Here is a 13,494-nt window from a genome sequence, read left to right on the forward strand (position 1 = left end):
TTCGTCAAAGATTTGAACGAAAGCATGAAGGTAGAAGACATCGAAAATGCCTTCAAAGAAATAAGCGGTTCTTCTGACACAGAAGTCGACTTCTGACACGAAAGGCTGGGCCTAAAAACAAATAGAGTCGACTTGAAACACACTTTCGTACGGATCACCATGGAAATAGCAAATACAATTCTCAACCGCGGCAATGTCAAGATAGGCTGAACAAAGTGCAGAGTAGAAGAAGCGGACGCTCCCGTCCGCTGCTTCAAGTGCAGCAGATTCGGACATTCAGTTAACAAATGTGCAAACCAAGCAACTATGGCGGGAAAGTACTTAAACTGTTGCGAACCAGGACATTTGGCGAGAGAGTGTACAAACAATCCCGTTTGCTACGTCTGCCAAAAGGAAAGGAAGCACACGGCATAGAACATGAACTGCCCCATCTATAGACAGACGGTGCAAAATTGGAGGAAGGAACAAGAAAATGAGACCAAAAGGAACATGCACTAAAATGGGAAAGGACGGAAAGCAACATAATACAACGATCTCAAGGTTAAAGTTTGCGCAGCTAAATTGCAACAGAAGTCGTGCCGTACACGATCTGATGCTGAAAAACTGTAAAGACGAGTGCATAGACATTATGATCGGATCCGAACTCACTAATAACACTGTAAATATAGGAATAAGTGATGTAAATAAGGACTATTTCGTAAAAATGTACATAGATTTGGAAGTAGAAACTAAGTTTAAGGGTAAGGACTACATAGGACATATCTTCAAAGCCACGGTAATAGTATCTTGTCACTTTTCTCCAAATGGCGCCGAGGACGACTTCGAGGAACTTCTGGAAAATCTGTCCGTTCAAATAAACAGATGGACTTCGACTAAGAAAATCCTAATCGGAGGGGACCTAAACGCGAAAACACCGGTACTGGGTTCAGCAGTGGCCAACAGGAGAAGGCTAGTTTTGGAGGACTGGATTTCTCACACGGGAATTGTTGTCATGAACGAAGGTAACGTTCCCACATTTTGCAGTGTAAACGGATCGTCGATAATCGATGTCACGTTGGTCAACTGCGGAATGGTGAAAGCGTTAGAATCCTGGAGGGTCGAAGAAAACCAAAAAACATGAGTGACCACAGAACGATTAAATACGTCCTAAAACAACAAGTTTGCGAGCAAAAGATATGGCAGCATCGAACGGGCAGAATTTGGAAGCGTGACAACTTTTGAAGGGGATTTTTTCGATTTTTCCGGAGCGGGTGCGGAGGTTCGGCCGAAAAAATGGTCAACAAGAGCTGTACAATAAACATCTAAAATGCGGCAAGCAAGGAAGCAGAGCGGTCTATTGGTGGAACAAGGAAATTGCAGGAGCCAGGAAGGCATACAACGCACAAAGAAGAAAGCTAACACGGCTAAGGGTTAAAAACGCGGGGCAAATGGTACTGGGCGCCGTAGGAGAGGAACACAAAAGGTGGAAAAAGGAATTGAAAATTAAAATAAGCAACAGCAAACAAGCAAAGTGGTCTCAATTACGGGAAGAACTGGAGAAAAATGTTTGGGGTAAGGCCTACCAAATACTTATCAAAAGGATGAAGCTATGAGGACAGGAAAAGCCCAGCAACGACGCGATAAAATCGTAGATCGGAAAGTTTTTCCCCGTCAAACCGGAGATTGTATGGACGAGAAGAAGGACAGAGGTAGCAGGAGTCAGGATGTTCGACCGAGAGGAGTTGAGCACGGCGCTGGCCGGAATGAAATCCAAGAAAGCCTCGGATCCGGACGGGATAACTACAGACATTCTGAACAAATGTGCGGCAAAATACGGTGGCGTATTTCTGGAGACCTACAACGGATATTTGAAAACTTCCTATTTTACGAAAATCTGGATAAAAGCGAGGGTAATACTAATCGAAAAACCGAAGAAACCGTCCTCTAACGAAACTTCCTACAGGTCAATTTGCCTAATTGACACTGTAGGCAAACTCCTGGAGAAATTAATTCTAGAGAGGCTACAATCCGAACTGGAGAAAGGGGATCACATATCCGACTTCCAGTACAGATTTAGAAAGGGGAAATCAACAGTAGGAGACCTGAACAAAGTCAAAAGCATAACTGAGGAAATAAGAAGGAAAACTTTCAAGAACAAGGATCACTGCGCTTTGGTCCTCCTGGACATCGAGAATGCCTTCAACAGCGCTCCCTGAGATGGCATAGTGAAAGCTTTGGAAAGGAAAAACATTAGTACTTACCTCGTGGAAATGGTGAAGTCCTATCTGGAAGAGAGAGTTATCGTGTTTGACAATGGAGAGTCCCCTCAGATGTCGTGCGGCGTTTCGCAGGGATCGGTTCTCGATCCTACTTTGTGGAACGTTTTCTACGATGAAATCTTGGAAATAAAGACTAAATCTGGAATAGATTTCGTCGCCCACGCGGACGATCTAACTGTCATAGCGAGGGCGAAGGATAGGAAAAACATAAAAAAGAAGACAGAACATTCCGTCAACAAAATAGTAAGGAAACTAGAGGAAATGGGGCTAAAGGTGGCGAGACAAAAGACGGAATTGGTGCTGCTAATGGGCAGGACGAAGATCAGGAATATAAGCTTCAAATTGGGCACCGACAAAGTCGAGAGTCAGGAACATGCAAAGTACATAGGAGTAACCCTAAGTAGAAACATGGGAATCAGAGCGCACGTCAAGAATTTGTCCGAGAGGGCAAATTCGATGATAAACCTGCTACTGAGACTGATGCCAAACATCGGAGGATACTCGTGAAGCAAGAGAAAATTACTCATAAGTGCAGTAATATCGGTCACGATGTACGCGGTACCCGTTTGAGAAGAAACTAGAAACGAAAAGTTCCATATCAGGAAGCTCGAACGAATAAACAGGAGGTTCGCCATAGGCATCATCTCAGCCTACAGAACCATCTCGCTGGAAGCTGCACAAGGCATAGCGAGAACACCACCCATCAATCTCGTCATGGAGAAGAGAATGGAGATCTACGGGAAAGGACCATCCGCGAGGGCAGAAGCCAGAGAAGTGCTGTACGAAAAATGGCAAGAAAGATGAACGAGATATCAAGGTTTCGCGAGACATTTCATAAAGGTGTTCCACGAGAAAATTCGGTGTGGTAAACTATCACACTACGCAAGCGTTATGCGGACACGGAGTTTTCTCGACATACATGTGTAAAATAAAAAAAATCCGAAAACGACGAGTGCTGGTTCTGTGGCAGTGTCGACACCCCGGAGCACACGATGTTTATCTGTCTGAACTCCGAAGATGCTAGAAAATTAGTCGAATCCAAATGCAACCAGAGAATCGGAATTGATAATGTCTTCGAAATACTACAGAACAACGAAAACAGCTAGAATGTAATCACAGAAATGCTAGATATCATAATTAAGTCGAAGACGCAGGAGGAGTTGCGCAGAAACAGAACGGAAATAATCGCCGAAGGAAATTTCGAATAGAAACCAGAGTGATACAACAAATAATGACAAAACTCACCACCACCCCTCTGAAGCAATGCCTCACGGTGGTCCCGGGTGGGATTCCTGGTGAAGAGAGGAAAGGGGATTTAGGCGGACGGCGTTCCCTGGATTGGGACGCCAACCCGACGGAGGAGGCAAATAAGATCGCCGAGTATCAAACCCCCAATGTCTGCTGGCAGATTCCCCTGAACCTCTATATAAAAAAAAAGATTAGTTCAGGTTTATATATGGATTTATAGCTGTAATTGTTCCAATAATTTACTTTATAAAACACACATATGATTTGCTTGATATTGACCGTAAAAAATCTCATTTCACCTAGTGTCGGTTTTTAAGGTTTTAGTAAATGAAAAAGATCATATGATTTTCTGATAGCTTGGAAAAATGGATTATCACCATGTTCTAGACCTGCCGATGAAAATATAATTATAGGAGATTATAGGGATTATAGGGTACGACATTAGGGGTGGCAAGAATGTCTTTCTGTTTCATTTAAATTGCTATAAATTACTAAGGATGTATTGAGTTGTTTTAGGAAATTTTAATAAGTTACATTGCAATGGGTAGGATTAGTAGTTATATGGTGAATGTTTCCGTTTTTAGCTTTGGTTTCCACGGGTTTCCGCAAAGTGCATCTGCTACATAATTTGATTTTTCGGATTTATAATGAATTTCACTATAATCCCGGAAATACATAGTCATACTCTTCTAAGAGTAACTTCCAACGCATTGGTTTTGAACTAGGATCCTTTACGTTGAATAGGCAAGTAAGAGGTTCGTTATCAGTGAAGATAATGACCTTTATCATATTTTTATCATACAAATACGGACGGAAGTGTTTAACACTCTATACAATAGCTAGAAATTCCCTCTTAGTCGTGGAATAGTTGGATTCTGAGAGATTAAGCGTGCGACTTGCGAATAAGGTCAGGAAATTGTTTGGTAAGTCCTTGTAACAGGACTGAGCCTATTGCATATTGACTTGCATTCGTTGTTAAATAGAATCTTTTCCCGACGTCTGAATGTTGTAGAACGGGTTCAGAACAAAGGGCATTCTTTAATTTCTCGAAAGTGTCTTGCTAAATGCTGGTACATTTGAGTTGATGTCCTTCTTAAGTAGTCTAGTCAGCGATTTTGTGATATTGCTAAAAAATTTTATGAACCTTCGATAGCATGCTGCTAATCCCAGGAATGATTTGATTTTCTATGGAATTTTAAGAACCAGAAATTCTTTTATTGGCTTTACTTTATTTCCATCGGGTTGAACTCCTTTATCAGTAATCAATTGTTCCAAATACAATACAATAGTCCCTCTTTATCCGCGGGGGTTACGTACTTGTTATGTAGAGAGTGTTGATGTTGTCAATAAAATCGTTCAAATTGCGCCCCTCTTATTTTTCTTGTTTTTTTTACGATTAATTTTCGCCATTTTTAAACTCGAATATTTAGACAGGAAGGACCAAAATTGAAAAATTTCATACGAAAATCCCCCCCTAAAATGGCTGGTAGAATACCATGTTAAAAGATTTGACCATCATTCCGGAACACTCTGTAAACATACATATGTATTATTTTATTAGTAAAAACATAAATATAGGTTTTTCTATCGTTGTCTAGGGTTTGATATAATGATGGATGCATTATTTTGATTTCTGCTCCACAGATAAGAGGTATAGATAAGCCACTCGAAAGAAAAAAGGGCCTTTTAGATTCGGGGTGCTTTTAAATACTAAATCTAAGGGTAATAAAACAGTGTCGTACCCTGACTAGAGAGCAATTATTGATTTATGACACCACCTGCGACATTACGGTGGTACTGATAACACTTGGTCGGTGCTTTTCCATGAATACCGACAAAAGGTGGTTAGACATCAATCACCAAGTATCAATATCACATGAAGATAACGATTGCAAAACCCTCTTAATTGACGATAATACTTCTAACCAGGTTGCGACATACATGGGCGTCCCATAGGAGTACAGCAACCCCCTCACAGCTCTTTTCACCTTAAATCTAACAGAGTTAACTAACAATATTAACGCTATCACTATGCACAACTTAGCGATTTCTTGGTCGTGCCTCGATTTTTTTGTAAAACTAAAGAAGTTTTTGCATATATACAAAAGGGTTAAAGCTATCTGATTAGTAAATCCCACATAAATATTGATGCAAATATAAAATTTTTTCCACAGAATGACATAGATATACCATACACAGCATACATTCGTATATGTACATAATATTATATATAAGTATACGTACAAAAAATATAATTATTGTTATGGAGAAAAAACTGAATTATGCAAGTTTGTTTTCTTTTCAGTTCAAGTTCTTTCTTAATTTATTTGTAAGATTCCAACAAGTTATCCATTCCCCTCTTGAATTTTAGCCCTTCTTCTACATTTGGATCTAATTCGACAACGCGGCTAGTTATACATGTAAGATTTTGGTTATGAAAAAAATAAAACAAAGCAAGTTTTGAGGTACTCCTTTACTTGTCAAGAACCAAGGCCAGAATGCCCCCCGATACACATGTCTTATCCTTCCCCGAGCGCATCCCTCCCTTTTTAAGAGCATTCATAAGCCACATTCCAGGCCTTTTTCCACGATTTCCTGACCAATCATCAATTTTTCTCTCACCTATGTTAAGGAATTCATAAACAACCCTCTATCGTTTTCTCACGCTTATATTAGAAGTAATTTACGGCTAACACCCATGTCATTCTCACATGGTATTACTTGATAGTCTTAACATAAGCGAGGAATGCTCACATACATATATACTAATCGTCTTTGTTAAATACATCTTTACCTTTCATAGCGACAACATAGTCGTTTAAATTTAGTCATCAATATACATATATTCCTTTTTGTTTCCCAGCAAGTTATTTTAATTACCCAGTACGATCACCCCGAAAAAAGTTTAACGCGACCAATAGGTCCTACACATTCCAACACGCGTTGTTGGGGATAAATAAAAATAACCTTTTTTTTTTTGGTTTAAACGTATAAAAAAAGAAACAATTCATTACAAGAACTTGTGAGTATTAGAAATGCTCGTATCGAAATTCCAGCAGATGCAGTTCTTAGTTGTGTTCGGTTGTTCGAAATGCGGATTAATAAGTGCATTGAAGTTGAAGGCCATCATTTTGAGCACTTACTTTAAAAACTAACTATTGGGTTATGAGGGTGAAAAGAAAACACACTAATTACTAATGATTTTCTATTTTTCACTATGCGGTTCGATAGATTTAAAAGAGTGTCTTATTATATCAAGACGTAAGAAAGGAATAAATTTCTTAAGCATCATTCCTGTTTAGCTTTAGAGAAACCTTGCCTGTAGGATCGAAGGACTGTAGAAAAAAAACGTTTCTCCTTGCACTTCAGGATGATATAATTGGGTACACTTTTAAACAATAAGTATTGGTGATTAAGGGATAGTTGCCGTGTGGTCAAATCGTAGAGAGAGAGACCAAAAAACTCCCTTTGGAACCTTAAATACTACCTTCAGGGATCGGCACCCATAGGCGTACTCCAGGAGAACCCTTGTAGACAAAGAGGGTTCTCTTAATTGCCGCCGCTAGAAACGGGGTACTATGGCAAAACAAAGCTACTTGAGAGAAGGTTGTCCCGTTCGAGGAACCATCATTATTAGGACAAAGGATTCCCCACCTCTGGGCCTTCTGAAATGGTGCCAATTTCTTAACGTTCATAGGCGTCGCCTCTGGGCGCGCGATAAAATATGATACACTAAATTAAAGCTACTAGGTTGCGATGCAACCAGCAGTACTAATTCGACTTATGCTAAAGTGCTTATCTAATCACTATGTACAACCTTAAATCAGTCCTGAACAGTTCCAGACACACTCCCCGAACCTGTGTGTTTATACAGGGTGTTCCAACCCAGCTAGAACGTTCGATAGCTCCCAAACCAATGGAGATACAAAAAAATTATTTCATAAAATGTGTTTCAATTTAATTGCTGCACATTCAAAAATTATTTTCAAATATGGCGGACTTCCGTTTATACCGGAAATTGACACTAACTTACTTATTTTAAATGGAACACCCTGTATATTATTACATTTTTGGATTCCTTATTCAAAATAAATATCAGTTTATTAGGCATATGGAAGCATTAATTCGTACCATTCACAAGTTATTAGACAATTTATAAAAAAATTGACGTATGCATAACTGAAGAAAAAGTCCAAAATCAAGGAAAGTAAAAGAGATAAAATTTTGGGGTTTCTTTCATTTCAAAGAGCAGAAAATAGACTACTACAGCAGCTACGATTTTTTTATTTATTGTCTAAAATATCAATTTTCTAATACTTGTCAAATGGAAATATTCAACCACCAACAACTTCAGTTTTTCAAATGGAATGATATAATTATTTTTTATCTATCCGACGCAGAAAAAAAATCTTTCATTTGATATACTATTATCAGTAAGTATTCTTAAATTACTTCGCAACAAAAATATTTTCCTCATTTCCAACATACTACTGTCGTAATTTGCATAATAGGCTTGACATAATATAGCTATACATTTGTGAATAAATGTACAGCTGAAGTCAGTCAACTCTAGCTATGCCGTTCTTTTGTTTGCACCAAATTATTTAAGTTGTTTAATTATCATTATAAGTTGTTGATTTCGAAAAATGTCTCTATCACAAGAAGAATTAGTAGATATGATGTTTATTCTTGGCGAGTGCCTTGAGAATTCATTATTAGCTGCAAGGGTATAGGCCGAACGTTTTCCCAACAGAACGCACCCCCGTCGACTTACGTTCGAAAAGCTTTTGGTGAGATTTCGAGCGACCGGAAGTGTTCTTCGCCAACCAAGTGTCCGAACAACGACCGTCATAACAGAGGCAAATGAATTTCTGGTATTAGGCTCTATAGAAGAAAATCCTAATATAAGCGTAAGAGCAATATGCAAATCCCACGATATTTCGACAACCACGGTACATAGGATTCTTCGGCGCCATAAATACTATCCTTATCATATTCAAATCCATCAAAAATTAACACCAAATGACTTTGCGAATAGAATGGCGTATTCCCGATGGAGTATAGAAAAAATACAACAAGATCTTCAATTTTTTAATAACGTGCTTTTTACTGATGAATCCACATTCCATAGTAATGGGTCCTTCAATTGTCGAAATTTTCATCATTATGGAACAGAAAATCCCCGGCAAATCCAAACAGTTGATCATCAACGCAGATTTTCAATCAATGTCTGGGGAGGAATAATTAGGAATCATTTAATAGGTCCATTTTTCTTTAATGAAAATTTAAATAGCCATAAATACCTTTTGTTTCTAAGAGTAGAACTGGATGATCTATTACAAGATATTCCTTTTGCCATTATTAGAAACATGTGGTTTCAGCAGGATGGGGCACCATCACATAGCAGCCGGGAAGTTCGAAATTTTTTGAACTTACGTTTTCCCAATAAATGGATTGGCTGTGGAGGACCTGTGAATTGGCCAGCAAGGTCGCCCGACCTGAATAAATTAGATTTTTTTCTTTGGGGGTGCATAAAGGAAAAAGTTTTCCAAATTCCTCCAACGTCATCGGAAGAGCTTCGAAACAGGATCCTGCATGCATTTAGCGAAATTACACCTGATATGCTTCAAAATGTAAATAAACAGTTTAATGACAGGGTCCAGTTGTGCGTTGAAAACAACGGTCAACAATTTGAACATTTACTTTGAAATCCCATTGACATTCTTTAGATAACCGTTTATTTTTTGCATCATTTTTGCTGCCCGTTAAAAATATTCTTGTTGTGGATTGATTTAAGAATACCTATTGATAATAGTATATCAAATGAAAGATTTTTTTTTTCTGCGTCTGATAGACAAAAAATAATTATATCATTCCATTTGAAAAACTGAAGTTGTTGGTGGTTGAATATTTCCATTTGACAAGTATTAGAAAATTGACATTTTAGACAATAAATAAAAAAAATCGTAGCTGCTGTAGTAGTCTATTTTCTGCTCTTTGAAATGAAAGAAACCCCAAAATTTTATCTCTTTTACTTTCCTTGATTTTGGACTTTTTCTTCAGTTATGCATACGTCAATTTTTTATAAATTGTCTAATAACTTGTGAATGGTACGAATTAATGCTTCTATATGCTTAATAAACTGATATTTATTTTGAATAAGGAATCCAAAAATGCAATAATATACAAGGTGTTCCATTTAAAATAAGTAAGTTAGTGTCAACTTCCGGTATAAACGGAAGTCCGCCATATTTGAAAATAATTTTTGAATGTGCAGCACTTAAATCGAAACACAATTTATGAAATAATTTTTTTTATATCTCCAATGGTTTGGGAGCTATCGAATGTTCTAGCTGGGATGGAACACCCTGTATATACATATAATCCTGGAGGGACTAGACCAAACATATCTACCGAAAGATAATTTATGTGTCTGATGGAAGTGATACTTTCATAAATTTTGCCTTATGAAAGAAAGCATTATACAACACTAGCGGCAAAAAGTTTTTGGTTACATTGATTTTAAAGCGGATTTCACCAAACATTCCAGTAAATCATAAGCGAAAGGAAAATTAAATTTCACTGATTACAGCGCCAGCTATCGTGAATCGAAAAAAATGTTGCAGACAAATTTTATGTGTGTTTTGCTGTAGAATTCGAATCTGGAACAAAACGTAAGGGATACCATTTAAAACAATCAAAAAATTAAATCAAAGTTACCCCTCAACCCCCCACAAGGAGGGACAGAAGGACACTAATTTTAGCTCAGTATATTTCCTCCGCGAAATAATTAATACTTTATATATATAGGGGGAGTCAGAAAGAATAGACTAACGCTAAACTGGAGATATTACGCACCAAAATGTTGTGATTGAGCTCAACATTGTTCATAACGATGTCGCTGGTTTAAGAAGTACAGCGTGTCCAAAGTTTAAACTTTTTTCTGAAATTTCTCAATACTTAAGAAAGTTTTGAAAGTATACATTTGAAAATTGGTAGTTTTAGGTTTTTTGGTGTGAAAATTACCAATTTTAAGTTCATTTTGACTTTGCTTTCAGAGGGCGCTAGTTTCACAATATTGTTTAAGTAATTTCAAACGTATTTTTTTTCTGTTAAACCATGTCTGTTAAAACAAGTCGACAATTTAATAGAATGCTCAATTCTACAGATAAAAGGTACTCTTGTTTAGATCTTTTAAATTTATCTGTTTATAACTTATTTGCATTTAAAAGTTTCAATGTATTTTGCTATGAATTTTTTTCAGACACCGTTATTCCTATTTTTTTCTAAGTAGGTTTGTGTCAATATTTGCCAAATTTATGTCATTAAATTATTTGGCTTTTGTGCATGCGTGTTAATTATTAATAATGCAAAAGATCTAGCTAGTAATCAGAAAATGCCACGACATAATCATTTTTCTAATAGTGAAATGCGTGATATGATTTGTATTTATGCTTAGACAAATTTTAATGAACATAAGGCGGCCCGAAAATATCTACAACTATACCCAAATAGAAGACAACCTAATCATAAACTCATCAAAAATCTTTACAACCGCTTAGGCGAAACTTAATCCTTTCTCGCACAACGCAATCATAGAGCTCCGAAAACTATCACAGTGGATGAAAAAGAGGAAATTTTAATTCGCATTTCGGAAAATCCAGGTCTGAGTATTCATCGGTTAAGTACGATAATGGGACTAAGCCAATCGTCCATTTGCAGAACTTTTAAAAAAGAAATGCTCCATCCATCTCATTATACTCCTATTCCGCAGTTAATTGCCTTAAGATTTACCAGCTCGCCTACAATTTGCTCAGTTTCTACAAAATATGCAAACCGAAAACCCAGATTTCCTCGGTGAGATTTTATTTACTGATGAGGCGATATTTACTAGACGGGGTGTTTTTAATTGGAGGAACCATCATTTGTGGGATTCTGAGAATCCACATGCTATAAAAGAACAGCATTTTCAGCATGAGTTTAAGGTGAACGTTTAGTGTGGTGTAATTTTTAATTTTTTCATTGAACTTTTTTGAATTGCCACCCAATTTAATTGGACCTCGGTACCTAAACTTTCTTTAGCATCATTTAAATGAGGTCTCAGAAGATGTATCATTCGTATTAAGAGAAAACATGTAGTTTATGTATGACGGACCACATTTTGTTTCACCAGTACGCCAATATTTACATGAGCATTTTCCTCATCGGTGGATTAACCGTGGACGTAAATTTGTTTGGCCATCAAGAGGTCCAGACTTAACTCTGGACTTCTCAATATGGTCAAATTTGAAGGATTTGGTTTATCGGAAAGAAATTAATTCTCTTCAAAAGTTACGGCAGAAAATATAGCAAGCTACAAATAAATTTTAAAATAATAGGGACATTTTGTTTAACATTCAGAGACATTCAAGAAAGTGTATTTTAAAATGTATTGACGTAGGTGGTAGACACTTCCAATATTTAATTTGAAGTTTGTCAGTGTTATTATTCCTAATAATTGTTATTATTATTTATTGTTGCTTTGATTATTTCTCTGTAGATCTTTATGATTTAAGAATAAAAATCATAACAAAATACATTGAACCTTTTAAATGCAAATAACTTAACGGATAGATTTAGACGATTTAAACAAGAATAACTTTTTTCTGTAGAATTGAGTGTTTTTTTTTAATTGTCCATTTGTTTTAAACATGGTTCAACAAAAAAAAAGTACGTTTGAAATTACTTCAACAATACTGTGAAACTAGCGCCTTCTAGAAGCAAACTCAAAATAAACTTAAAAATCGTAATTCTCACACCAAAAAATATAAAACTATCAATTTTCATATGTATACTATCAAAACTTTCTTAATTATTGAGAAATTTCAGAAAAAAGTTTCAACTTTGGACATGCTTTATCACTTAAACCAGCGGCAGTAGTATAAGCAATGTTGAGATTAATCACAATATTTTGGTGTGTAATATCTCCAGCTTAGCGTTGTCCCATTTTTTCTGACTCACCCTGGAGATTTAAATTCCGATTATTTGAATATTTCCATCCACTCTCAGAAAGGCTTTAGGAATGCCCTTGAAGAGGTAAGTAGTAGATACTGATGCAGAATCAAATTTAGATTAAAACCCTTACAGAAAAAATGATTTGATATCTATCTTTACACAGTTTTTATTAGATATCAAATGTGATGGGAAATAGGACAAAATAGTCGCTATGCTTTTTCCGATCCAGGCGGTTAATATTCATGGCACAGAACACGAAAAGGAAATGGTGAGGACCCTCAAGAAAATTTTTAGGGATTTGCCCTTAAATGCCACAGTTTTCCACCTTTGTTTTGTATTTTTTGATCAGGTAGGTACACAATTTAAAAGTAAATAAAACTTCAATGTGTTTGTTAATTATTTTAGTTTGAATTGGTTCGCTCTTAGATTCTTCAAAACATCTTGGTTGGAGGTGTCATAATGATAATAGCATTCAGCATATTCATATTCAACATCTGCGACTTCTGGGTGGCTTTCAGTATTGTTTCTATTGAATTAGGGGTGGTCAACTACATAGTCCTATGGAAAATTAACTTGGACTCATTTCCATGATAAATCTCATAATGTGCATAGAATTCAATGTGCATTTCACTGCACATATTTGCTACGCCTATATGCCTTCTTATGCCAAGACTTCCAAAGAGTAAATAAACGAAGCAATGAATGCTTTGGAACAACCAGCATTTCGAGGTATATTCAAGTATACTCGGTGATCGGTTGGTAGATATAAATATTTGAACACGTGGTAGCAATTGGAACATTCTGGTGCACATGTATGTCTACATATACGAAACTTATTCGTTGCAATATCATAAATTTAGCAATACATTAACAATAAAGGGGCGATAGCAATTATTATTCTTGACGGATGCCTTTGAAATTTGCACAATTGAGACTATTTTCTTCAAATCCATTTTTATCAACAATTTTTTTTAATATTCGATTTATACGGCTC

The 13,494-nt window shown here is 36.6% G+C and overlaps 1 protein-coding gene across 1 annotated transcript; it reads left to right on the plus strand.

The window, feature by feature from the left end:
* Positions 1–499: 499 nt before the first annotated feature.
* Positions 500–1,120, plus strand: LOC136417151 (uncharacterized). The gene has a single exon (XM_066402693.1). It carries the CDS (start codon positions 500–502, stop codon positions 1,118–1,120), a length of 621 nt encoding a protein of 206 aa, XP_066258790.1.
* The last annotated feature ends 12,374 nt before the right edge of the window (positions 1,121–13,494 follow it).

This window comes from Euwallacea similis, chromosome 26 (assembly GCF_039881205.1).
Source record: "Euwallacea similis isolate ESF13 chromosome 26, ESF131.1, whole genome shotgun sequence".
Classification (NCBI taxonomy): Eukaryota; Metazoa; Arthropoda; class Insecta; order Coleoptera; family Curculionidae; genus Euwallacea; species Euwallacea similis.

What these genes read in the sequence shown, in the direction of transcription:
- LOC136417151 (XM_066402693.1), top strand. Translation starts at nt 500, where the DNA reads ATGGGAAAGGACGGAAAGCAACATAATACAACGATCTCAAGGTTAAAG.